The sequence below is a fragment of the Molothrus aeneus genome, chromosome 12, assembly GCF_037042795.1.
Source record: "Molothrus aeneus isolate 106 chromosome 12, BPBGC_Maene_1.0, whole genome shotgun sequence".
Taxonomy (NCBI): Eukaryota; Metazoa; Chordata; class Aves; order Passeriformes; family Icteridae; genus Molothrus; species Molothrus aeneus.
This window is the reverse complement of record NC_089657.1, coordinates 16,320,568-16,346,523: the sequence shown is the minus strand read 5'-3', so window position 1 is coordinate 16,346,523 and position 25,956 is coordinate 16,320,568. Positions and strand designations below refer to the sequence as shown.

The window sequence follows — 25,956 nt, the reverse complement described above, 5'->3', positions numbered from 1 at the left end:
ACCCTGCTGCAGCCTTCCAACAGACTCAGTTTGCTGCTGCATGTCCTGCCTGATGCTTCTGGCTGTGCAGCCCCACATCAGCCTGGACAGAGCCTGGGAGCTCCTCCCTGGCACACACAGCAGGGCCCTGGCTGGATGCTCCCACCCCTCCTGAGTGCTCACCTCCACTGGCCCAGCAACTGCTTCCATCTGTCCTGGCAGAGCAGACCCTTTCCTTGGCTTCTTTCCTTCCTTCCTTCCCTGGCTAGCTGTGCTCCAGAAGGGAACCTGCACCACTGGAAACAGCAGCAGCAAGCAGCAGCTTGAATCTAATCCTGCCATTATTTACACTGACATGATGTTGACTGTCCACTTTAGGGACTTCTCTCAGAGCTGTTTCAGGCAGGCCTAGTCTGACTCATCCTTCCCAAAGAGACAGACCTCAGCTACTCCCACACCTGTCAAGAGACTGGGTCCTACTCCAAACTCAGCTTGTCAAACTTCATGCAGGTCATTTCACCTCCTGTTTTTCAAATTCTCCATCTGCAAAAGTGGAGTAGTGACTCTGGCCTTCTCTTTAAAGTGTTGCAATTGAATGCCTCATGTGGAATTTAGGCATTTCTATTACTATCAGAGCAATGTGTGGGTGCCAGATGTTTATTCAGGCCTGCCAGCATCTCTGAATAGTTGCAGTGAAATTCTTTTAAGGACTCTGGTCTGAAGCACTGTCTTTATTACAACGTGTTGACCATTTCTGGCAGCATCCACCAAATGTCAAAGGCTGTAAATTCAGGTGCTGTAAGATCCTTCAGAGACAATCACTCAGCAGGAGTGGGAAACAAAGGCTGCTTTGCTATTGGAGCATCAGGATCCTGGAACAGAACTGCATTTGAAATGTGCACAACAGTTATGTCCTGTTATACCTGCAAATCTATGTGCCAGTATAAGCCAGGATTTGAGCTTATCACCCCATCTGGTCATATTTTATATAAATGTATCTCAAGGCCAATTGAAAAAAATATAATAAATTCTTTCTAGGCCAAATAGGTGATTTGGCACGTTGAGAAGTTGTATTTTTAATCTGGAGCTGTGAACTCTTCTATCTTAGGTCCTGAGAGGATTGAGTCACTTTAGCAGAGCAGACTAAAATGTTTCATGCAGTTCCCTGAGGAAGGTGGAACACTTGCACGTGCTCAGCTGAACTTCTGCATCTCTGGATGAGGTCTGTGTCAGGATATGAGGGGTCTGTCACTGCATGGAAAGTCCAACACTCTGGGGAATGGAGATTGCTTTCACAAGGCAGAAGGAGTTTTCAACCAGCTGCTCAGCTGGGCTCAAGAGCAAAAAGCATCCTGCAAGGAGAGTTATGTCTGACAGTTGTCAGCTGCTCTGTTTCTGGATGTGCAGAAACCTAGGCCTGTGGAGAAAAGAAAGACCAGAGCTTTAAGTCTCACTAGGGACAATGTGCCTCTACCTCCATCCTATAAAAGTAGTAATTTTCCAAGGGCAATAACCCCACCAGAGCCAGTCACCCCATCAGAAATGCTCACCTGGGTCAGAATTTCTAACTCAAACACTTGCCAGGCTGTTTCAGAATATCAGAAACTGAGATACAACCAGGGAGCCCCTATTTTGTCAAAGACTGGCTTCAGCTGTGAAGCTGCTCTGGGTTCACTCAATACATAAAGGTGCAGGGACATATTCTTCAAAGGACACAAAACCTCCAAAAATGCAAAGGCAAAAAGAGACTTACTTGCCACAAAAGTCCTTGTGAATGGCACGGAGGGTGAGCAGTAATTCTGGGTGTGCCTGTAGCCAGTGCTCCACCATATCTGGATGTCTGGGATCAACTTCCAGAAATACACTCCTGAAAAGGCACATTTGGGAGCAGAATTGGAGAGATGCACATGTAGGTTGCTAAACTGATAAAAATTAAGATCTTTCTTTCTGCATGACTCTGACCAGTGCAGGAAATGAAAAGGTCAGTAAACACAGTGCAGTCCAACAACCCCAAACCAGATCATAGCTGTCCACATAAGATGCAGATCCCAGCTGCCTCCTTCAGGGGAGAAAGTGTTGATCCTGGGGGAATTCTCATGGTACTCTATTGAGCAGTTAAAGCCTTGAATCAAGATGTAATGAGCCCTTCTGAAGCTCACCCAGAGAAACTACCAGCCATGTGCTTCTGAAACCCCCCAAGATTTAAAGGCAGAAGGCAGTTTTTATGCTGCAGGAGCACTGAGCACCAGCCTGGCAGCCTGAAGTCCCTCTGTATATAAGCAGCAAGAGACACGAAGTACAAGTCAGAACACACATTTTTCCACAGTAAATGTCTCCATAAATCAGTTATGAAAACAACACCAGCATTCAGACCTACACAGAACTGACCAAATAACCTCAGTTAGGGCACCAGGACCAGGCCTGGGCACTGCAGGGCAATTTCCATCTCTGCCAGACTTTATGACACTGGCTCATTCCCCATGTTCCCTCCTGTGACAAAGCAGAACCACCCCAGCTCACAGGCACAGGGAGTGACGGAGCTGGTTATAGCCTGGGACACAGCAAGAGACACTTTTAGCAGGCTAAGGACACAAGCCAAACCCCTCAAATGCTCTCCTGAGAACGCTTAAAGCATCCCACACTGAATACTCCCTACAAATTCACCAGGCTAACTACAAGCTGGGTGTGGATCTCATTTCTGACCTTAAAAAACTTCCACTCCTCAATGAGGGCTTGACCTTATTAAACAAGCAAAAAAAGAAGGAAAAGAAATAGTCTTAAGAAACAACCCCACAGTACCAGTCTCTAATGCTGGGAAATTCTGAGGAGCATCTTCTGCTCTTGTGGTCATGCAAAGCATGAGGAATGAATTCTGCATGCACTATGCCTCTCAATATTCTCATTCTTCTTCTCAAAACTGCAGATTTTCAATGACCTCTCTTATGGTGGCCAAATGTCAGGAATATTCAATGGGATGTGTGAATGCCCTGGCACATGAACAATACACCCAGACTTTTGGGTATCAGCATGTTGGTCTTCAAAATGGATCCCACATAACAGAGAATAGGAACAATCAGTCTTGAATATTAATCAGGGAGAAATTTAACATTTAAGAAACTATCCCTAACTGATCTTCATTTTCCTGGGATATTCAGCATTCTGTACTGGTACAACAAAGAATTTTCCCCTAATGAAAGGGTGTGAGGGAAGTGGGGATCTATATCCACCCTCAAAGAGATCTCCATTGCTTCTCCTTCCATCAGGTACTCACCCCAGAAAGCTCCCCTGCTTTCTGCACTCTCTTTCTTGGCTGCTCTCTTCCATGTTCTTTTTGTTGCTGCTTTCACCTTCAAAGATCCTCACTTCACTAATGACCAGGAAATGCCACCAACAGCCAAGGAAAGGGCTCACACCCCTTTATTAATTTCAAGCTAATTTTGCTTACACACATGACATTTTAAAAAACTATTATTAACTGGGGCAATGAGGGGACAATTGGCAACTATTTTCCCTCTGTTTTGTTTTCATACAGGAAGTACAGAATTTACAGAAGTGGATGGATAAAAGACATGAAATTCAAAAGATGGTAGTCCTTACCCAGCAACCTTGAGAAGAGAAGGAGCCAAAGCCAGAATTGTTTTGATGACTCTCATGCCATCATCTCCCCCATCTAGGGCATCAAGGTCCTCATAGCTGGAGTGTGGGAAGGAAAAGACATTTGACAGCAATTCCTGCATCACCCCACAAAGAAAAGTGCACCTGCCAAACCTGAACTGCAGCACTCCCAGAGCAGGGGATGGCACTCACCCACTTCTGTGGGAAATACAGGGAGGGAGAAGACAGCTACCACTGGGCTGAGAAACCCCACATTCAGCACAAGGAGAAAACATCCCCTGAAGTATTTCTGAAAATTAGGAGCCAACTGTAGCTGGGGTCTCACAATTCCAACACATAGGTCTGTTCTCCCTAAGCTGGCCAGAGAGCAAGGGTGTTGTACAGCAAGGGCTTGATTGATCCATGCCAAACAGCAGCTCAGGCTGTGGCTGGCCCAGCAGAGCCAGCTGGGATGCAGAAAGTTCAGCTGCCAGAACCTGCTCTGGTGCACATCTTGGACAGAGGTGGGGGCAGGACTTTCTTCTCACATGCATGACAATCAGTTTTGGACTGGGAACTTGCTAATTTCAAACTGTGTACTTTTTCTATTTTAACAAATATTCCATGTTGCTTCAGGCATGTAAGCAGTATCAAAGCAAGCCTGTGTTATTACATCCCAAATAAACACACCTATATTTTCCACGTGTACATTACATTTGCATGTTTTGTGTGCAACTGTGTGTAGTACAGAAAGCAGACAGAAAACCTTGCTTCAAAGAACAGGAGAGGAAAAATGTCTTTGTTTGATTACCAGAGGATTTCTGCATCCAAGGAAGCCATGTCTTCATGGAAAACGTATGGGGGGTTACTGACTATGACATCTATGGGGCCCCAGAGCAACAGCTGTTTGGCAGAACCTAGAAAAGAAAAAGAATCACAAGCAGCTCTCAACCACAGCATCTTCCCTATAAGCTCAGTGTCAAGATCCTCCCCAAGAAACTGTCTCCAGGCATGTGTAAATGTGTTTGACGCTGCTTTGTGATCATAAAACTTTATCATATTTCTTTCTGCAATAGTGTGCCTTGCTCCCTGTCCCAGGAGTGCAAGAGTGATACAAAGGAAAGCACAGATGAAGTATCATTTTTTCATATCAAGAGCCTGCTTAAAAAAACATGTTAAAAAGCACAGGAGCTTGATGCCCTGGAACTCTGTGCCCACCCAGATCTAAAGCAACAACCAGTACTCAGAGAGCCCACAAAGGCCTAAGTGGGAGCTTAGACTGGCTGTCCAGGTGAACATCCCTCCTCTTACAGAGCTGCAGCAGGACCTCCAACGAGCTGCAGAGCCAGGGCCCTCAGCAAAAACAGCAATGAGCTGCTCTTCTGCAGACCAGGAGAGCTCCCTACACTCCTGCTGTGTCTGACACAGGCCAGCCCTGAATCAGACCTCATGGAACCATGTGAGTGTGGCACTGTCCTTGGGCAGCCTCTTGGCACAGGGCTTTCAGCTCTAAGAGGCAGCAGTGTCAAAAACAAGTGCAGAAAGGTGTGCTAATGTACCCACAGTGCTGCAGCTCCACAGCTGCTGACAAACAGCCAAGCACTATTGACCTAGCTGGACAGGCCCCCCCAAATGCTAGTTTTAACTGGTTTCAGCTGGCTTTGGGGAAGAAAAGCATCCTTTCCTGGTTCAACTAACCTAATTTCAGGTGAATATGGTTGGGCATTTAATCTAAATATATGGGCTCCCTCTACCATCAATGGAGAGACAGGCATGCACGTTTATCTAAAGCCTCTATGTCAGCATGGAATGAATTGCACTCTTTATATATTTGCCTCTCCCCAGCAACAGTAAAGAGCACCTGGACTCCCAGCTCAGATACAACCTTGGGACACCTAAACCCAGGAACAATTCACTTTCTGATACCATTAGGGACTTCTGTCAGCTGATCATTTGCCCTGGAAATCTCTGCAGGGAAAAGCTTCACTGGCTCACTTCTTACTGACCTTTTTCTCTATTAACTTCAACACTCTTCTGCTGCCTGCATCCCAGAATGATCTTTTGGCTGTCTCTCATGCCTCCCTCCACCCATCAAAGACAAAAAGGGGAAACAACAAAGAAAAGAGTTACTGTGTGAAACATCTTGGTGGATGATGTGAATCCTTTCTTGGAGCTGCAACCTGTAACATTCCAGATGCAAGATGCAACAACAGAAAGAAGAAAGATTAGGAGGTGTATTTGTGTTCATGAGCAATACATTCTACAAACAGATCATTAAATATTGCACCTCTTATATGATAACATACATTGACAGCTGCCAAGATCTTCCCAGCCTATTCTCTCCTCCCACCACAGTGGCCTCACACCCAAGTTCTACTCCCTTTGCTGAGGGCATCAGGAAAGGGAGGGATTCCTGCACTGTGTGCCATGTGCCCAGATGGATCTGGCACTGGGATTGATCCAGTAAGACTCATCTAAGCATCCAGAGAACACAGCTGGGATAAGGGAGCTCTGAAAAGCAGGCAGGACCTAAGCTGGGTTCAGTCAAGCAGTAACACAGCTTATCCTGATAGCTTCTCTCCCAAGAGCTACAGGGCCCCATGCCAGGGACAAGATCACAAAGGCACAATGAAAATATCCATGGAGAAATATTTAGCTCTCTGATGTGGCATTATACTCCCTCATCCACTCTTGAGCCAACAAGCAATGTTAATAAGCAAGACAATTTCCCCCTGAGGCCAGAGTTATAGTTTATCAAGGAGACAAAGATCTGGCCAGCTTTTATTATATCTATGAAAAATTGCAACAGAATTTGGTTTGACACTGGCACATTAGGAAGAAACCTCTGCTCCCCATTCTCTGTAACTGGGCTAGGAGGCAAAGGGTAACAGTGAGGTGACCAGTTTGGGAAGAGCTTGTTCCTACTCAGCTCTTCAGACTCACACACAAGCTGGGACTTGCAAGAAGTGAAGAAATGCAGCCCAGTGCAGCCAGCACCAGAAGTAGCCCCTCCAGTGCTGGCAGCAGCTTGGGAAAAGAGGGGTATGTGGGTCTGTGGACAGAAATCCCAGTTAAAGAGCACCTCTTGAGACTCACAGCTGTACTGGACTCCATGAGAAATAGCAACAGGAACTTTTTCTGAGATGGTTCTAATGAATGGCTAGGGCCCAGCAGTTACTGAGGATGTGAATGCAATCTGGAGCTCATTTGACAAAGCCTACAGAGACTCAGAAGCATACTGGGATTCCAGCTCTGGGGTTCCCTGTGCTAGTGACAGTCCAGAACAATCTGACAGAAGAACCAGCTGAGGAAGTGGAGCTCTAGGAAGGACAGGGACAACCTGACAGACATCTCTCTGATTTCAGCACAATGTGATTGAGCCAGCAGCTCTGAACATCCATCCTGCCACAGCACAGGTGCCTGAACTGCATGGGATCCAGCAGCACCGTTCCCACCAAACCAAGACTGCAGGGAGGATGCTGAGGGACACCGGGCAGCACGTCAGAGGAAAAGTGCTACTTGACTGTGCAAGCATTTCTGGAGGAGCAAGGACAGAAACAAGCACAACAATAATGATTGAGGGAGCCAGAGAGAGAAAGGCTCAGGATACACTCGTCCTTAACCTCCTAAGTGACATAAACATTCCTACTTCAGTCCTGAGCTTCCTGAGTTCACAGACAGGGGTAAGAATAGCTACCAAAAACACTCTGAAAAACCTTGACAAACAGCATGGAGTACCACTGCTTTATTTAGGCTGCTGTCTTTGCAAAGCATGTTCACAAGCCAAAGAAATACACTCTGGTAAGCATAAGCTTTTTTTTTTTTTCTGAATTGTTACAAACTTTAGGAGCTCAACAACTAAACAGTCTCTGGTTTCCAGTGGTGATAAACATGAAAGACATGTACAAGTATTGACAACTCTTGGTCTTTCTCAAGCAACAATTAACAAAAAAATGAGTAATATGTGGTCTTGTACCTATATGCATTCTCCCTGGTGAGATCCACAGCAGCCTCCTCTTTGTCCATGGCTATGACTCTGCTCTGGAACAGAAAAAAACAACAAATCCACCAAGCAGGTGTTATAACATCAAGATTCCTGAGCAGACATGCTCTGCCAAACATGCAAGATCAAAACTGACAAGAGACTGCTCACTCTTGGCTCCTGAAAGAAACAGCTCCTGAGGAATGCCTGCAGGGCATAGCTGGGATCACAGTGATGTGTGTAAAGCACTAAGGAGACTGAAGCTCTCTGCAGCACAGCCAGCAGCCCACCAGAACAGACAACAACAGAGCCCCAGTGACTCAGTTCACTGACCCCTCACTGCTCCTGACAGGGTGAGACTCAGCACTATGGCTAGTCTGGGCTAGGCACAGACTGCTGGAAGGTCATGTTGGTGGATTTATCCTTCCTAGCACAGACAGGATCCCTTCTGACACTAGCACAACCACTTGGACACAGATTCTGGCATTCTCCATCTGTTATGCAGACACCTTTTACCCAGTTACTCCATGCAGTCCTTAGACAGATTCACTGCCTGTACTGACTGCATGTACTTGACAGTGTGTCAGGTATTTGAAAGTTCTCCAGCATAATGGTAAGAGACAAGGCTCCACAAAGAGAGATTTGTTTGACCTTCAATTCCACCTTGGGAAAACCACAGACAAGGCCTAACTTGGTTTTGCTACGCTTAATGTTTTTTTAAGCACAGATGTTGGTAGGATTTACACAGAGGACACATGCTTGAAGAAACTGCTTGGCATTTGGAGATGATGGTGTGATTTGCCATCACTCCTAAGGGGATTAATTTCATGGTCCCGGGCCAGCACCCACACACATGAAGCTCACCCTTAAGGTGAAGGACACAGCTGAGACCATAAATGAGAAACTGCTGCTGTTTTCTCAGTACCTTAGTGCCAAATTCTGCCTCAAACACTAAGGAGACTACCCAGAGTGTAACTCCACTAAGCTGTCAGTGTGGCTACCACTAATTCTAATCAGTCAAGGCTCCTTATTTCCCTGGGTACAGCAGTTTGGGCTGGGAAAGGACTGTCATGAAGAATTACAGAGACAGACTGACACAGCTCTTTAAATTAACAAGCAAGGAAAAGAGCATGAAGCTCTTCTCCCAGCTCAGAAAATCAGAGCAATGATACTCTGAAGTCATGAAGCTCAAATATTAACCTTCTCAGGTCACTGGGAGGAGGAACACCCCTTCCATTAGAGGCATCAACCTCTAATTCTTACACAGCCAGGCTTATATTTCTACAAGAGGAGGGGCTGGCCACAGCAATTCTCATTCTTGAGAAGGAACTGGCTGGTCTGCAGTTCTGAGGAGAGGGGAATATTTTTCCCTTGACCACAGGCAATGAGATCTTGGATTCCTTTCTCATTTTCTTGACCAAGAGTATCTCCATAAACCTGTTACACACCACAACAATCAGGGCAAGAAGGGTTTTGGTCACCCAGATCTCAGTCCCCTCCTGCTTTTTTGACTCTGTTCAGAAGCTGTGGGTTGTTACTAGGGAACAGAAGACTACAAAAATGTGGTTTGGCAGTTGTGGCAGTGAGATTTGCTTGTCTTTTTGATCCCAAGTACTGACACTGCTATGGTAATCCCTTTCCTGTATCATTTAGTCTTCAGCTTCCTACAGAGCAGATCTTTTGATTCACAGCAATGTGGTTTATAGAGATGACTGCCCCATAAATTCAACAAATAGAGTGTGAGCCCATGTCTCAGTCCTCCTGTCCTCAGTCCAGGTTAGTATCTTAAACCAACACCCACCAGGGCTTCAAGGTAAGGTGATTATTAGTGAGCTGCAGCAGCTCAAGAATGAGCACATTCACTTCTTTCATTCTGATTATGCCTTTGCTATTCCTGCAGACAGATGGGGAGAGGGAGCAATTCCCAAATATCCCTCCTCTACCTGCTAGGAACTTACCAAGCCTGTCAGAGACCTGAGCTGCCAAAGTTCCTTCAGAGAAGTTTGTGACATCTCAGTGAAGATGAGCAGAGTGGGACTGTCCTCTAACACAGCCATCTATTGCACCAGGAGCACTGAAGGGAGCTCACCTGTGGCAGTTTACAGAGCAGACTCAGAGCAATTGCTCCAGACCCACAGCCAATTTCCAGGATCACAGGATGAGGAACAGGAACTGGGAAACAGAGGGCTGAATTCTCACATTTCTGAAATTCTTCTTCCACAACTAAAGAGACAAGGTCCTAAGAAAACAAACAAACAAAATTACTAAGGGAGCTGTATTGACTCACACCTTTGTGATCTGAAGACTGAAGTTTAAATTTCTTGACTCTGTACCCAATGTATTTTTGTTGCTAATTTTAAAAACACAGATGGAAGTAATGGAACTGACATTCCAGAAGTCACTTCAGCTCCATCTGCTCCACAGGGTGCTTTGATTAGTGACCAAATCCTCAGGATACAATCTCCCACAGATCCTCTGAAATCTTCTACCACTGTTGGGAAAAACAATAACCAGACAGCTGGAGCACATTATCTTCTGCAACACCATTTACTCCAAATATTTGGCTTTCAGAATTTGTAAGCTTCAAAACCCAAGATTTCTACACAGTCTCAGTACAGTAGGTGACCAGGAGGCAGTTACACAGCTCCTGATAGCATCTGAACCAATCCAACCTGCAGATGAAAAGTCAAGGCAATGAGTTACTAAATGATCCAAATGAGCAGCTCCCTGCATGGATTTCAGATTGTGGAATCCTACTACATTTTGTTGCTATAAAATCACATGGAAAAGATTTTTATCCATGCTCCTGGATCTGTATGCAGTTCTGCCATGTCTGCCTCCTCCCTCACATCAATCTTTTCTTTTTTAAATCCCTTTGCAATGTTATATAAAATCCTATACAGCAGGAGAGGTCTCAAAGTTTTCTAAGGTTTGTGAAAATGAGATAAAAGAGAAAGCACACATGTAGCTCCCTCCAACTGCAGCATGAACTTCCTTTGTTATTCACTAGAGAAAACTGTAAGATGGAAACCTCATGAACCCTCTGAGTGCATCAACAGCTCAGCAGTGCCCTCAGCTCCCTCCCATCCTTGTGCTTCCAGGGCACAACAGCACACACAGGCCTTCTGCCCTAGGTGTTCCCTAGGATTCTCTACTTGAGAGGGCTGCTCTTGGATCTCTCCCGTAAATCCAGAAAGTTTAACAACATTTACAAAAAATATCTGGCATAAGCTGGAATATTTAAAAGGAACAAGTCCTGGCAGGCAGGTCAGCTTCTGTGTTACTTTACAATGGCTTTTGTCAGGAGCCTGAACTGGACAGGCTTGTGCACAAGGGCAGAAGCCTCTCCTTGGATCTCTCATCCTTACTGGGGTGCAGCGTAAGAGATGCCTTGTGCAAAGCTGCAGTACCTCTGAAGAGATTCACAGCTGTTGGTCATCCTTCATGACAGGCCACTCCACGTGTGCAGTAAGTGGGAAGGGAGATGCAAACAGGTACAAAAAGGAAGCATTCACCTAGATGAGCTTTGATGAACCATCCCTGGAGCAGTTTGGGGACTGATATCTAAATATTCTCAGCCAGGGATGAGGAGCCACATCACAATTGCCCTGCCCTGGTCACCATGTCATTACTGGCATTGCCCTCATATGGGAGGTTTTCTAACAGCCTCCAAAATCCCAAATTCCTCACTGCTGCTCTGGGATTCCCTTCCTAGACAATTATGGATGTAAACAGTCTCACAGGCTCCCAACCTGGAGGAAACTATTTCAGGACTCAGACAGCAAAAGGGAAAAATAAACACCTGATCTCTCCACTTCTGTGAGAAGAGGCCTTGGCCATTCAAACAGCTCCAGATGAATCAGCCTGGAAAGACTCGGGCCCTGCAGCCAGCCAGAGACTGCAGCCACAGCTTCCTTTGGCAAAGCAGGTGGGGTGCTGAGGATTCCAAGACCACAGAAGAAAAGGCACACAAAAAATTCTGCTTGGCTATTAAATCACTTCTTTAAATACCAGCCATTTCTGGACACTTACAAACATTTCCTGGAAATCTCCACAGTAACTCAGAACCATCTGTTCCCAGAGTAGCACAAGTTACTGATTACAAATGTCCAAATATGACTTCCATACACTGGAACTATTCTAACCATTTATTAACTTCCTTAAGGTTTCTCATTAGTAATTTCAAGCTTGATGGGTTTGAATGGAATGCCTACTTTACACATTCCACAGTGAAAGCATTTTAGTGTGCTTGCCAAGGCTCCCATTTAAACATGACTGATTTCAGGTTTTACCACATAAAATACAAATAAAATGGGACATTGATATTACTTAGGCTTTGAGTCCTGCTTTCTGACTGCCTTCCCTCATTGTCTTGGTTATTTAATTTCAATTCTTACTGAGGCAAAGGCTGGTTTTCTCATAATACACATTTACCATAATAGTGCAAAAGTAAAAGACATAAAAAATAATGGGACAACCTAAAGGAATGGCATCATTTTCCACACATTAGTACCTCACTACAATAAAAGGCTGAATAATTATTTTCAACCTGATTGACCAGCAAAGAAGAAGATGTATTCTAATTGGCAATCAGGAAAATCCAGCAATCATGACACAGAGTATGTCCAGTCATCCCACTCTCATTGCCACTAGGTTTCAGGAATGATTAAATTATCAAAAATTGCTTTGAAACTGTATTTGTCAGATTCTTCTCAGTATTTTTCACCTTCTAGCAAATGATCCAGCCAAAATCTGTACTTCTCCAATCACATCATCACCTCCAAAATATCACCACTGGAAATTGATAAATTACAGCACTTTGCAGAACACAGCAGAGCCCCTTTCAATCTCATCTTGGAGATGAAGTATCTCTGGCTGAGTATTACAGTGTTCATACAAAGACTACAAAGTAGACAAGTCAGACATTCCCAGCCTTTGCACAAGAATCCTACTGGAACCACAGCGAGGGAAAAGCAACAAAGAGGCTGATGCTGCTTGAAAGAGGTGCCTGGGACAGAGAAACTGAGAAACTGAAACTGAGAAACTGAGAAACAGAGAAACTGAGACTGGGACAACTGCAACTGGCCAAAGGCTGGGGTCTTTACTGGGTAGGATACCCCATGTCTTCTCAGACTGAACAGATTCAGAGCACAAACACCTGCTAATGTAATGCCAACATTACCAAAAGCCATTTTAACCATCAGTTCGATCACCAGCTTTGAAGGCTGAGATATGAAGTTACAGAAATTCCAGTGGGAAATAAAAGAAAACACTTTGTGACCCAATTCCATATTTGCTCACAGCATGCCAATCACTGGGTAGAATGAACTCTCAATTGTGGAGTTATTAACATTCAAATTATTGTTTACAGTGTGAGTCATTATTGTCAGTTACAACCCAACCCACAACAAAAAAAAAAATCTGCTAACCAGTACTACAGGTACTGCAGAACTACTTTCATCCTGGAGCCTGGTATCAGACACGTGGGTATCAGTGTGATAATTGTGTCAGAATGGGGAAATGGAACATTTTAAAGAATTTTTCTCCTCTAGTCTTTGCAAGAAGCTCCTTCATGCAGCATAGTCAATTCTGGAAGGAGTGAAGGGACTGAACGGCAAACAGACAGAACCAGAAAACCTAAAATCCTCTGCCTGCTTTTGCTAGCAATGGCAGCAAGGTGAAAGGGAAGGAAGGTCCCCAACATGGTTTGGGCAGCCCCATGATGGAGCTGGTGACACCTGCATGCAGGGACAGACTGCACATTTCATTCCATAATAGGTGAGCAGAGGTGTTGAAACAGCCAGGAGGAAGAGACAGAAGTCAGATGGAAAAATGGATTCAGTAGCCTCTTGAAGTTTCTCCTTGAAGGAAATCTTATGTATGGCCATAAACTAAAACACAAGAAGTTTCAGCTCAACATGAGGAGAAACTTGTTTACATTGATGGTGACAGAGCACTGGAACAGCTGCCCAGAGAAGACACAAAGTGTCCCCCTTGGAGATGTTCCAACCCCACCTGGACACATTCCTGTGTCACCTGCAGCAGGTGACCCTGCCTTGACAGGGGGATTGGACTGGATGATCTGCAGAGGTTCCTTCCAACCTCAATTGTTCTGTCATTCTGTGATTACCCTGTGCTTACATGTACAGGGGACACAAATATTTGCTTCTCATGCTACCTAACATCTAGCACTCAAGAGGCTCTCAAGTTTTTGTCTCTTAGCCAAACCACTCACAGGCTGTTCTCACCTTGTTCCAGGAAATCTTGCTTGACTGCCAGATTCACCCTAAGTTCACACTGTCCTTTATTTGGGCTCCACCCCCCACCTTCTCTTTGAGTGCAACAAATGCAAAACTTTTTGAACACCTCCAGCTTCCCCTGAGCCTCTGCCTCACCCTTCCACCCACAAGTGTGGTTCCCCAAGGCCCCCCAGCACCCTCTCTGCTCTCACAAGCTCTTGATGTCACCTCTGCCCTGTGGCCAGGGCTCTGGTTCACTGCATTTCTTGGAACTGCAGCTGCACAAAGCAGTGAGAGGCCAGGGGCTGCCAGCACCCAAAGCACAGAGGCTGCACAGCTGCAGCCCAGGCAGAACCAGCACAGGCTCAGCTGGGTTCCAGCCCCGAGACAGTCGGGAGGAGGCAGCAGAGATTCCTGGGCTCAAGGCTGGCTGCAGAGCTGAGGGGATCCTCTGCTACAGCCCAGCACCTGGGAAGGCCCTATCATATGTTTCTGCCATCAAAAAGGACAAACTAACTAAATAAAACAAGAGGAAGTGAGGAATGGGAAAGGCAAGGGTGGAAGTCACAAACTGCTACTGCATTTCCTACAGGCACCCTTTTCCCATGCCCCAGGGGAAAGCAGGGAAGACAAAGTTCCAGGGCTAAGAGCCAGGGTGGCAGGAGACTCTAAATTCCCAGGTCACTAAACTGAAGAAGGAAAGCAAAAAAACTCAGGAAAACCCCGATAACCAATAACCTTCTCTCTGCTCTCACTCACTTCCTGGGAATGTTTCACTTATCTGTGTGCTTTCCAGAAACTTCTATTCTCAGAATCCAGGACTTTCCATAGAACCTGATCTGATATTAACCCAATCACCTCTCCCATCTTGTTTGCTCACTTGGCTCCCAATCAGCTCATGACAAACACCAGGAATCCAAGCTGGAAACCCAACTCCATGGCAATGGCACTAGAAAATCCCTGCTAGTATCCCACTTCCAAAACCAAGCCATCAAACCAACCACTGCTTCATGGGCAGGCAGGGCTTTTGTCCTGGCCTCTTCTGCCTGGCACTATAGTAGGAAAGAGAAAAATCACAGAATATTCTGAGCTGGAAGGGACCTACGTGGATCACTGAGTCCAGCTCTGAAGCAATTGGCCCATAGGGAATCAAACCCATGGAAGTCCCACTATAAATGGATGGGAATGAAAGCACCTGAGTAACTCCAGAGGAGCCACTGATCCTGAGAGACAGGGTGGCTTTAGGCATTGCCAATGACACACAAGCATGTCAAAGCACACCCAGTACTGAGGAAGGGGTTTGGCTTTGGTCACAGCAGCTGCTCCTGATGTCAGGACACATGCCACGTGCTGCTTCATCTGTTGGAGCTGAGGCTGTGACAGCACCCAGGAATGACTTTACCAACAGGCAGCAGCCTGTCTGTGCTCGTGCCCAAGAGAAATTGCCACAGCTGTCACATCTAAATGTAGCCATGCTTGAGGGGCAAGAGTGGATCCAATTGCTGTACAGTGGCCATACCTCAGGTGTCCAGCACAGAGCTCTAGCCAGCCACACCTCTCCAGATGAAAGGTATTTGCTTTCTCTGCAGATACAGGTATTGACCACTGCCAGACACAGTATCTGGACAGATGTACTAGTCCAGCTTGCTAATCCCTAGCTCTAGTTACTTGGATGTTTGAAAAGAGCTTGGGGGAGGAAAAGGATTTCCCCCCCCTCATGAGGGAATCTCCTTCAGTCCCATCTGTCACAGCCATTTTAATGCTTGTTTTTCTCCAGTTCTAGTCCTATGTCCTGCTTTCACTGCTGATGAGCTACAGGACTCAGTGGAAATGCATGGGAACAGGAGGCTCTTTCAATCACAACAGGGAGATTAAAACCCCCCAAAAATACAGGTATTAACAACAGAGAGATCTGTGAGAACATATTAGAAAAGTCTATATAAGTTAACCTGGGGGACAGGTTTGTGCATGACTTAAAACAGAACAGCTGCTGCTTTCCTCGCCTTCAGCACAAATTTTAGCTTTAAATTTCCATTTTTTGTCTCTCCTGAAAATCACCAGCTAGGAAGAAATTCTCTGCACTAACAGAGTCTTGTTTTCTTGCATAGGAAGCCAGCAGAAACTACCACCACAGTTCATCTTGGCCAGTCAGCCAGGAACAACCCTGTTTCTTCCATCATTTCCTTTTGAACAAGAAGAAATCTGTCCGGGGAAAACATTCTGTCCTGATTTTCAAGTGGCCAGCAATAGACTCTTGCTATGCTGTTTCAGCATTTAATTACACTCTCTGCTGAGATGTGCACCTTTTCTTCTGCCCTGCATTTATAGTGCTTATTATACACTTGTCTGTGAAACCAGAGAGACTTCAGCTTTCAAATTTCTGCTGTCTGTGCCAGATAATTTACCCCTAAGCTTGTCTCTGATGAGCTACACAGTCTTCAACAACAAGGCAGACTTTTTCAACCTATTAATCCACACAGTGTTTTTTCTCCAAATCTAATTTTCCACTTCTTCCTCAAGCAGTCAGTAACATAACTGGACATAATAGTTCTGCAGCTATTCCACTACTGCAATACTCATTATTTAATGCTGCTACAGGCATGTGGCACTCCCCTGTCCCACATGCAAGGATCCCATGAGCCCACTGGGCAGCAAACAGTGGGTGCTCCTGGTCAGCCAATATCCCTGAGACACTGGCAATCCCAAATCTTTCTCCAAGCCCTTCTGGCAGGACAAGTACCTCAGCCACAAGGCACAGGCTGCTCTATTTGTCTCTCTCTATATGATCCTTGTGCCTAGCTCAAAGGGCAGTTCCAATTGCTCCACTCCCTTTGTGACCTCCATTGCCCACCCTCTGTGCCACAGCCAACCTGCAGAAAATATTTTTCTCCTTCAATACATGGATAAAGTGCTGTCTATCATGTGGGCAAAATCTGATCTGTGAGGCCACAACAGCAACATCTTTAGCACATTTGCTTACAGCTCTATTTTGACAGATAGCAGGTAGTTTTTATTTATTAAATAATGCTCTACTGTATTTATGTTTAATATGCCTTATACAAGTCTACACATATTTCAAGAAAGGACCTTAAACTATGTCAAGACAGGGCACTATTAGCCTTTTCACTTCCCAAACTGGGAAGCCCATTACACAGAAAGGGGATGCAGCCTTCCCTTGAAGAGACAACTGCTCAGAGGCAAAACTATGAAAAAAAGCCAATCTTCTGACTCTTGATTAATGGCTGTACTCACTAGACAGTGTGACCTTCAGACCTTTCCAAGAAGTATCCATCTGTGGTAAAGAAATTACAGAAATGAAAGGACATTTCTGCATCAAAGGCTTCCTTTCAGCACTGATTGGAACAGAAAATGTGTCACTGCTTTGACATAAAACACTGGAGAGAGAGAGAGGGCCCACCTTGCAATCTGTTTATTTGCATATACAGGTCAGGAAAAGAAAACTCTCCCTTCTCTGTGTGCTGGACCTTCTTGAAAGTTTAATGATTATGTTATCTAGAAGTTAAACTTCATGAAAAGTTTCTCTGAGCCAATCTTTAACTCAAGTGTTTTCACAGAACACCCCACACAATGAATGCCATTCCACAGGCAGGTGCAAGTAAACAGCATTGACTTCAGCTTTCAAGCATGTTATCATGGGAAAGAAACAACCTATTTTGGGAAACAAACAAAGAGCTTAAAAATCACAGGTGGAAAAAGAATAGACAGAGACATAACTAAAAATTACAAATGCTGTAGTGAATTATTTAAGGTTGTACAGTAAAAACTAAAGGTTTTCCTTTATGCTTAAACAAGCAGGCAGCACCAGAAGCAAAGAATACACTTTTCCCACCTACAATACAAGATTTGCTGTCGCATGATGCCAGGGAGGTTAGACATAGACAGACTCCAAAGAGGATTAAACAAATCAGTGCGAGACAGATCCATTAACAATTACGAAGCAGGACGGCCCCAAATCCAGCTTTGGCTAAGAACACTCCTTAACTGCTGACTGTCAAGAGAAGAAGGGACCCTTCCACACCCACCTTTTCTCTTGGCATTTTGCTCCCACCATCTGCTGTAGGAGCTATCAAAAGCTGCGAGGCACGAATGATGGCCATTTATGTTTCCACTGATCAATTAAGCCTGTTCAGAACCATCAGAAACGCCGGGATAACGGATGGGAAATGGAACAGTCAGGAACTCACAGAGCGTGAGCCTGGAGCGCCCTCTGGGGGTACGAGGCGGGCGTGCCGCGTATCCCACACCCCTCCCTGGAGGCGGCCTGGACCGAGCCAAAGCAGCATCAGAGAGCCTGCAGTCACCCGGGCAAAAAGGATTGACATATCCACGGCTGGTTGAATACTCCTCCTCTTTGTCTTATTTCTCCCAAAGCAAGAACTTCTTGCAAAAAAGCAAAATTTTGAACTTCTAAAATTTTAGAAGTTCAAAAAAATACTTGCTTTGGGACAAGGTATTTCTTCTCCATTAATAGTGAGGGAGCAGTGTTGAGAGAGGGATGCCTCAGCATTACAATAATCACCTAACAAAGATAACTCATTGTGTACACCCCATAACTTTGGTTCAAACTTCCCCAGTGCAGAAGCCTGGCTCTGGTGCCACAGGAGGAAAGGTGGGAGGATGCTGAGTTCCAAGGGCCTCCCAAACCCACCCAGCACTCACAGCAGCCAGTCCAAAGCTTTCCTCCCAGAGCCTGAACAGGACCTGCTCTTTCCCTGCTTCTGGCTGCCTGTCCCCTTCCAGCCAGATTCCCATGGACCAGCAGAACAAAGCCACATGTGCTGCACAAATATTCCCGGAGGGAGCGAACAGGAGAGGGGACAGCTACCAGAGAGAATTAAACAGATCACATGGGGGCAAATTTCACACAGGACAGAATGAAGCAGACAAGGGAGCTTCTCTCTCTGCATGTCTCTGTCCCCAGGCCTGAAACAATGCTTGTGGTTTGGGTCATGCTGTGTTTAATTTCATGCCATTAGCAAGGCCCTGGAGCAAGAGTCATAATCCTTCTGTTGCAACCAGAGAACAACACATGAGTCATAAACATGGCTCCCCTTCTCCTCAGACTCAAACCAACACACAGGAGCACCTGCAGAAGCCACACAAAGAAAATTAGGAAGAAAATTCTGAAGCTGCCTGTGTATCTGCACAGTTTAGGGAGTCACATCTTCTCAGCCAAAAACAAGACACGTGGCTTGTGTGTGCAGTCACAGATAAACTTGAACCTGGGATAACAATTAACTGCTTCCTAAAGAACAAGGATTATTTACAGAAATTATCTGGTGAAAAGTTTCAGCACTACTGCTTTAAGAACACTGCAGACAAATTCTAAATAAAAGGAAAGCAACAGATGCAAAGAACTTTAACATTTCTGAAAGCAGGTACTTCCACTGCAGTTTTCAAGTCCAGTGAAGGCTGAAAAGAATTGCTCTGATGAAAAAGAACATAGACAAAGCCCAACCCAAACCCATCACACAAAGTCAGAGATCACCAGCCTTTCTTCCAGCAGAAGGAAAGGATCTGGACACCACTTAATGTACAGGTTACACACAGGACACAGCTCCTGGAAGCAGCACCAGTATACAGCCGTGTCCTGCCAGGTGCTGCTCAATAGCTGGATTTTGTCCCCATGGCTCTTCTGTCACAGGAACCTCCCCAGCACATCACAAGCAAACTCTCCATTGCCCACAGAGCTCCATTCTTGAATCATTATCATAAACTTCTGGTCTTCTGCAATAAATGTGCTAAAAATGTGCCTTCATAGTAAGTTAAGTGACACAACAAATAAAGTTTTGCCAGAGACGAGTCTGGGTTAAGCTGTTTACACTCCCATTTTTGCACCAGGATATGTTAAGTGGTTTCAAACACAGCACTGCACTCCAGTTTGGGCCAGCAGAGATGCTTTTACAAAAATCAGGCATCTGGACTCAATTAACAACATTCTCAAGCATTGGCCAGCCCAGCTTCCACCCCACACAATAGGCCTTTGTTTTGAGCCTGGCACTGCATGGGGTGAAGAACCAGAGCACAGCTCCAGAGGAAGCCTCACCAGCAGATATTTTGACTTGCAGAACATACAAGTTTTCCCTGATTTCAATGCTCCCATTGCATCCATGAACTAATTGGGATTTGGAGGTTGGAAATACTCTTTTGGATCATCCAGAGCAGAAATACTGTTGACAATAACAAAGGCAACCATTGCTGGTTCCAACTGGCAAAATTATTCCTTGGAGCTCCATCTCCAAACTCAATCACTACAGAGTGATCAACCCAGAGCAGGCAGAGAACTCCCAACTTTTCTGGACACAAGTGCCAGCACTATGACTTAGGGCCCAGCAGATTCTCCATGAGGTGCTGCTCATGCCCCACACCAAACAAAGACTCTGGTTCTAAATATTCTTCCTCCCTGTGACTTGAGAGGATGTCTATGCTGTAGCTGTGCTGATTCCCACTAAATGCTCTGGAACCCCCTCACAGATTTCAATAGCATCTTTTCTTCAAAGGGCACAACAGAAGCTCAGGTTGTCTTTGTCCTTAAATTCCTGTTTTAACTTTTGCCCATTACAACAGGCAAACAACTGAAGAAATGACTACTAGACTGAAACAGGTTTAAACTTCTGGTACTCATAAATAGACAAAGTAAGAAGACCACTTCCTCTCCAAAAGTTAACACAGGCTCCAAAAGAAAACAAATTCTCAGAAGGTAAAAAACCCCCAAACCAATCCAAAATAAAACCAAACAAAAAGCCCACCTTGCAAATCCTAAGCTTTCCTGAGGACTACTAAACAAAAAGTTTCCTTGCTAGGATGGCCCATGTGCTGAAAGTGAAACTAGGCTATTGTCAGGGCAAGTGTCACCATGTAGATCTTAAGCTCTTCCATAGCAGTAGGAATGCTGGGGAACACAGAGTTTTAACTTGGTCATGTATGGCTGTCTTTTACATTCTTATGACTGACAGTCACATTTAATTCCAGCCCAGCTCAGAACTCACCTTTCAGTTTCCTGTATTTGTCCAGAAACCACCATGGAGCCATGAAACAGATGGTAGGCGCCACTTCCTACCAGCCAGCACATGGACACTCAGGCTCTCTGGATTGCTTTACTGTTTTCCTACTACTGCAGGGTTCTGCTGGCAACCTCTGGACAACATTTAGATTCCTGTATGCCCTAAGCATACAGGGGATGGGACATAGCAGTAGATGTTTTGAACTTCTCAGGAGTCCTTCCTATAGCAGAACTAAGGAAAGCAAAGCCACGCCCTTCCATCAATGGCAATTGATTTCTGTGTAATTAGGAGATACATCAGCTTGCAGCATCCCTTCCTCTGAGGCAGGAGGTAAAGGTTACTAGCATCAGCTCCAGATCACAAGCTCTGAACCACCCCCATTCTAAAAGAAGTGATGTGATTTCCTCATCACTGCAGCCTCACAGCATGCAGGACGCCTTCACAGCAGCGCCCTGATTGTATCGTGCCATGTAACTCACACATCCAAGCCTGCCCCCACCACATTCCCCACATTCATACCTCTGTTTCAGGCCGTGGAATAAATACTGGGGGTCTCATCTTCAGGGTCAGCTCCTGGAAGTCCCACTCTCCAAGCACGTACTGCACTGGCATCCTGTGGCAGGCAAGGGGAGCGTGAGCGCTCTGGGGCTGCGCTGGGTGACCGGAGGCGCTCTCATGGCACGCTGCTTTCCTCCCTGCTCACCACAACCCCTGCCCAGGGCCAGCAACTGCATCAGCAATGTGCATGTGCACTCTGAGGGAGGAGGGGCAGCTCCCTGCCCACAGCCCAGCTTGTCATCAAGCACTGGAACTGGGAACTACAGGTCAGTCAGCCTCACCTTGGTACTGGGGAAAGTGATGGAACAGAGTCCTTGAGGCTGTGTCCAAACATGCCAAGTGCAGGAAGGTGATTGAGACTGGTCAGCATGGATGCACTAAGGGGAAATCACTCCTGAATGAGCTGATAGTCACCCATGACACAATGACCAGTCTAGCACATCAAAACCATAGGGTTCTGACACTGTCTCCCATAACATCCTCGTGTACAAGCTGATGCAGTACAGACTGGATAAATGAGGTGGGCTGGAAACTGACCGAACAGTCAGCCTTGGAATGCTGATTTCAGCAGCACAAGGCTCAACTGAAGGCTGATTCCTAGTGGAGTACTCCAAGATCGATATCCTATAACACCTTACTGCTCTGGCTGAAGGGACAGAGCCCCCTTGGCAAGCCTGCAGTGACAGAATTAATTGGGAGGAGTAGCTAACAGACCAGATGGGTGTGCAAATTTTCAGAGAGACCTCTGGAGAAATGGGCTGACAGGAATCCCATAAAAATCAGCGAGGAGTAATATGAAATCATATAAACCAGGGAAGAATAACCCCATGCACCAGTACAGGCTGAGGCCTGACCAACTGGACAGTAGCTTGCAGGTGGACAAGTTGTGCCCCTCATTTGAATCACCATGAGAGACCACCACAGCACAGCTGACATCTGAGCTGCCTCTCTCTGCTGCCATTCTCCTGGCTGCTTTTAGGCTGAAGGAAAGCCCTCCAAAGGAACAGGTACAAGAGGATGCTCCTACCTTTGGAGCCGCTTGTGGCTCAGTTGCTGGATTTGCTCCTGCTGCAGTGCTGTAAGTGGAGTGTGGAGGCTTTTGCAATCCAGACTCTGAAACTGAGGACAAAGTCACTTTAAAATCTGCCCACCTGTGCCACTGGAGGGTCCTCTCCATGGGCATCCTCCAGGGTGACACAGGATGCTGACAAACACAATTGCCTGGGACTGCTAGAAACCAGCTGGAGAGCCATCAGAAGAACTTATCTGCATGTTTAGAAACAAACCTTTACAGCTGTTCTTCTGCTACTTTTTAGGGTACACAAAACCAATTAAAATTAAGAATCACTTCATCAGGCAAGTCAGGGTGGATGTTTATGTTACACTTCAGTGTCTGCAAAAGAGATCTTTTAAGAGACCCCTGAGTGTTCTACTGGCAATAATACACTACCCCTCACCCCCTCTGCCATCTAAGGGAGGATAAGTTGTTCTACTCCCTCTAAATCAGATAAAAAGGTAAGAGATTAAATGAAAATGAAGAAGTAAAAAGCACACACAAATCTTACTCTTTTCCTATTACTTAACTGTTTTTGCTCCCAGGACAAATGACACAATATATTGACTGGATTCTTGTGCTTCAGGGATCCCATTTGTCTCAAACACCTTCTGCCAATAGTTGACCATATCAGTGGGAGTCATGAGCCCAGGTCCTTCACTGCAGCTCTGCCTCAGAAACAACTGCTTTGCACTGAGCACAGCACCTTTACTTGGAGTCCCTCGCCCTGGCACACACTGAGCTGGGAAGCTCAACAGCTTCCTGAGCAGTGGAAGGGTGAGGCATCTCATTGTGGTGAAGTTCCTGAAGTTTCTGACTTCCACACCTGTTCCTTGTTTCCACCTACTGATCTGTCAGTGCTGAGATTCACCTGGTGCTACCACAGGTCACTGGCTAAGCACCAGCTGACCACAGTCAGTGGGTTCTCCACAGGACAGCGTTTGCAGCTCTTCTGGGCTAGAAAACAAGAGAAGAGCATGAGTTCCTTGGGCTACTAAATAACAGGTTCCCCTCTGACAGAATGCAGACTGCTTGCCCTAATCCCAGCCCACAAGCACAAAACCAATCACTCACACCGTACCAGTAACAAAAGACTCACGTGCCAGCCAACCAGCTAAGCCCTGCAACCTGCTCCTTCCCAGAGCTGCCCATCTCCAGAGGTCAGAGGCCAGGCTATGCCCATGGCAGGGCAGAAGTGAGCTGCCCACACACAGGCACAGCTCTGCTGCCCGTCCTGGGGCCCAGAAAGTTCCTGGCACACCAACCTTCAGCTCCAGTCCTTGGCTCTCCACCCCGCAGGGGGGTCACCCTGGTTTCCCTCTAGGAAGACCTTCAGTCTCTCCTAGATTATTTCTTTTATTCCTCTCTCTGTTCATAAACCAGAAGTCAGAGGTTGGCAGGGATGCTCACAGAAGACCTGGACTTCATGGATCAAGGGTGTTTCACACTGTTACCATCCCCAGAGGGCAAACAAGGGGGGACAGAGCCCCCTCACAACATAATAGAGGGAAGAGAAACACTTGAAAGATGGAAAGGTCAGAAAGGGCAAACCCTGCTAGAGGGAAGTGGTCTCCTAAAGGAGAGAAGAGGCAGAGCCAGACAGAGGAGGAATAAAAACAAACAAAATGACTGCAGGAGACAAAGGAAATGAAACCTTACAAAACAGCTGCTGCATATCACACTTGGAACTGTTGGAGACAAACAGAACAACAACCACATTTTCCTGCTGTGATCCATTAGAAATGAGGGCCCCTCTCTTTTCTGACTCACAGTCCCTGGGGCAACTATGGGTTTCCCTGAGCACTCATTGCCATTCCTCTATTGATGGCTGCTTTTCAACACTGTCTCAGAGAGGCCACAACCTCCTCTACTCCAATTTCTCCCCAAAATCACCACACAAACAACTACTGAGCAGCTGGCAGCTGCCCCCTAGGAATGCTGCTGCAGGGAGAGCCAGGGAGACCAACTGGGCTCCAGCCTGGCAGGCACTGGCACCACAGTTCTGCTCCTGCTGCACCGGGAAACCCTGGAACAGTCAGGCCTCCACTGCCCTCCTTTGTAAAATCAAACATAGCCCAGGGAAGCAGCAGAAGGAATATCCTGCAGTGAAGATCTCCAGATTGTCTTACCTGCTACCTCCTGGCAAAGGGATGGATGCTCTAAGAGCCCAAGGATCTGTGCTACTCTCAGCAGAGAGACAAACAGCCTCCATGAAAACCTGCCTTCATGTAAAGTCTGTCAGCTACAGTATCTATTTGGGAAGCTTCCCACTCCAAGGCCCTGTTTACTGCTACAAGATAAACACTAAAAGAATAAAACATTAACAACCATTACCGTTCTAAGGGAGGCAGAGAAGACTTTAATTGGCCACGGCTGAAACAATTTGCACAGAAACACAGAACTGCCGGGGTTAGAAGGGACCTTTGGAGATCATCCAGTCCAACTTCCCAACCAAGGAAGGTGACACAGGAACATGGCCAGGTGGGTTTAGTGTATCTCCAGAGAGGGAGACTGCATGAGCCCCCCGAGCAGCCGATTCCAGTGCCCTGCCACCCTTAGCGTAAAGAAGTTCTTCCTAATGTTGAGGTGAAACTTCTTGTGTTTTACTTTATGGCCATTACTCCTCATCCTGTTGCTGAGCATCACCCTCTTGACAACGTCCTTTGAATACTTATATGCATTAACGAGATCCTCTCTCACTTTTCTCTGGACTAAACAGGCCCAACGCCTGTGGTGTCTCCTCACAAGACACAACATACTTCAGACCTTTCATCTTTGTTGCCCTCTGCTGGACCCTCTCCAGTGGCTCCCTGTTTTGTTTCCCTTAATAAAGGAGATCAGCTACTTATGTAAAATCCCTGCATGCTACTTCTTGGTACAAATACCAGTCTGGACACAGGGAGGAGGCAGATTTCCCTTTCCCCTCTGCAGTTTCGTAGTTTGGTCCTTTCAGCCCCAGCTCCCTCTCCCTGTAGCCTCACACGTGCACAGGTGGCTGTGGAAAGGCCCGGCCACTCGCACTCTCGGCCCTGCCCCACTCACAGGCTCGAGCAAGGGCTGGAGCTCGCACTGTCCCGGTCCCGTTCCAGCTGCTGGCAGTGTCCGGCTGAGCCAGCGCCGCACAGCCCCGAGGCCACATCGGGGAGGGCAGCCAGGAGCTGCCAACCCGCGGCGGTGAACGAGGCTTAGGAGCAGCGCCGGGCCCGGAGGCGGCTCCTCTTCCAGCCTCTCAGCTCTCCCTGCACATGAAACACCACGAGCACGGCTGGGGCTCCGTTCGCCTGAGGGGCGACAGTGGGCCCGGGGCTGCTCTGAGGCGAGCGCGCGCACAGCGACGCCTCACCTCACGGCTCCCAGCGCGGCCGGGGGCACAGCCGGCTCCCTCGGGGGTGGGAGCCAAACCGCCTCCCAGTGGGGCTGGGGGCACAGCCGGCTGCCTCAGGGACCGGGGCCGTAGCCGTGGCCGTGGGAACAGCCTCCCGTCCCGCGGCAGGGCCGTGAAGGAGCAGCCGCACACGGAGCCGC

General features: G+C 46.6%; 1 protein-coding gene across 2 annotated transcripts; it reads right to left on the bottom strand.

Moving 5' to 3' along the window:
* Window positions 1-692: 692 nt before the first annotated feature.
* Window positions 693-25,908, bottom strand: HEMK1 (HemK methyltransferase family member 1). 2 transcript variants are annotated; one of them, XM_066558040.1, is made up of 11 exons: window positions 25,775-25,908; window positions 22,962-23,388; window positions 22,405-22,496; window positions 21,339-21,432; window positions 9,645-9,794; window positions 7,550-7,614; window positions 5,704-5,753; window positions 4,385-4,490; window positions 3,577-3,672; window positions 1,733-1,846; window positions 693-1,396 (listed from the first exon to the last, which is right to left on the bottom strand). In XM_066558040.1, exons 2-11 carry the CDS (start codon window positions 23,220-23,222, stop codon window positions 1,360-1,362), a joined length of 1,065 nt encoding a protein of 354 aa, XP_066414137.1. In that variant the 5' UTR covers window positions 23,223-23,388; window positions 25,775-25,908; the 3' UTR covers window positions 693-1,359. The 2 variants fall into 2 exon arrangements, with proteins under 2 accessions (XP_066414137.1, XP_066414138.1); XM_066558041.1 differs by lacking the exon at window positions 25,775-25,908 and adding an exon at window positions 25,474-25,701.
* Window positions 25,909-25,956: the final 48 nt, after the last annotated feature.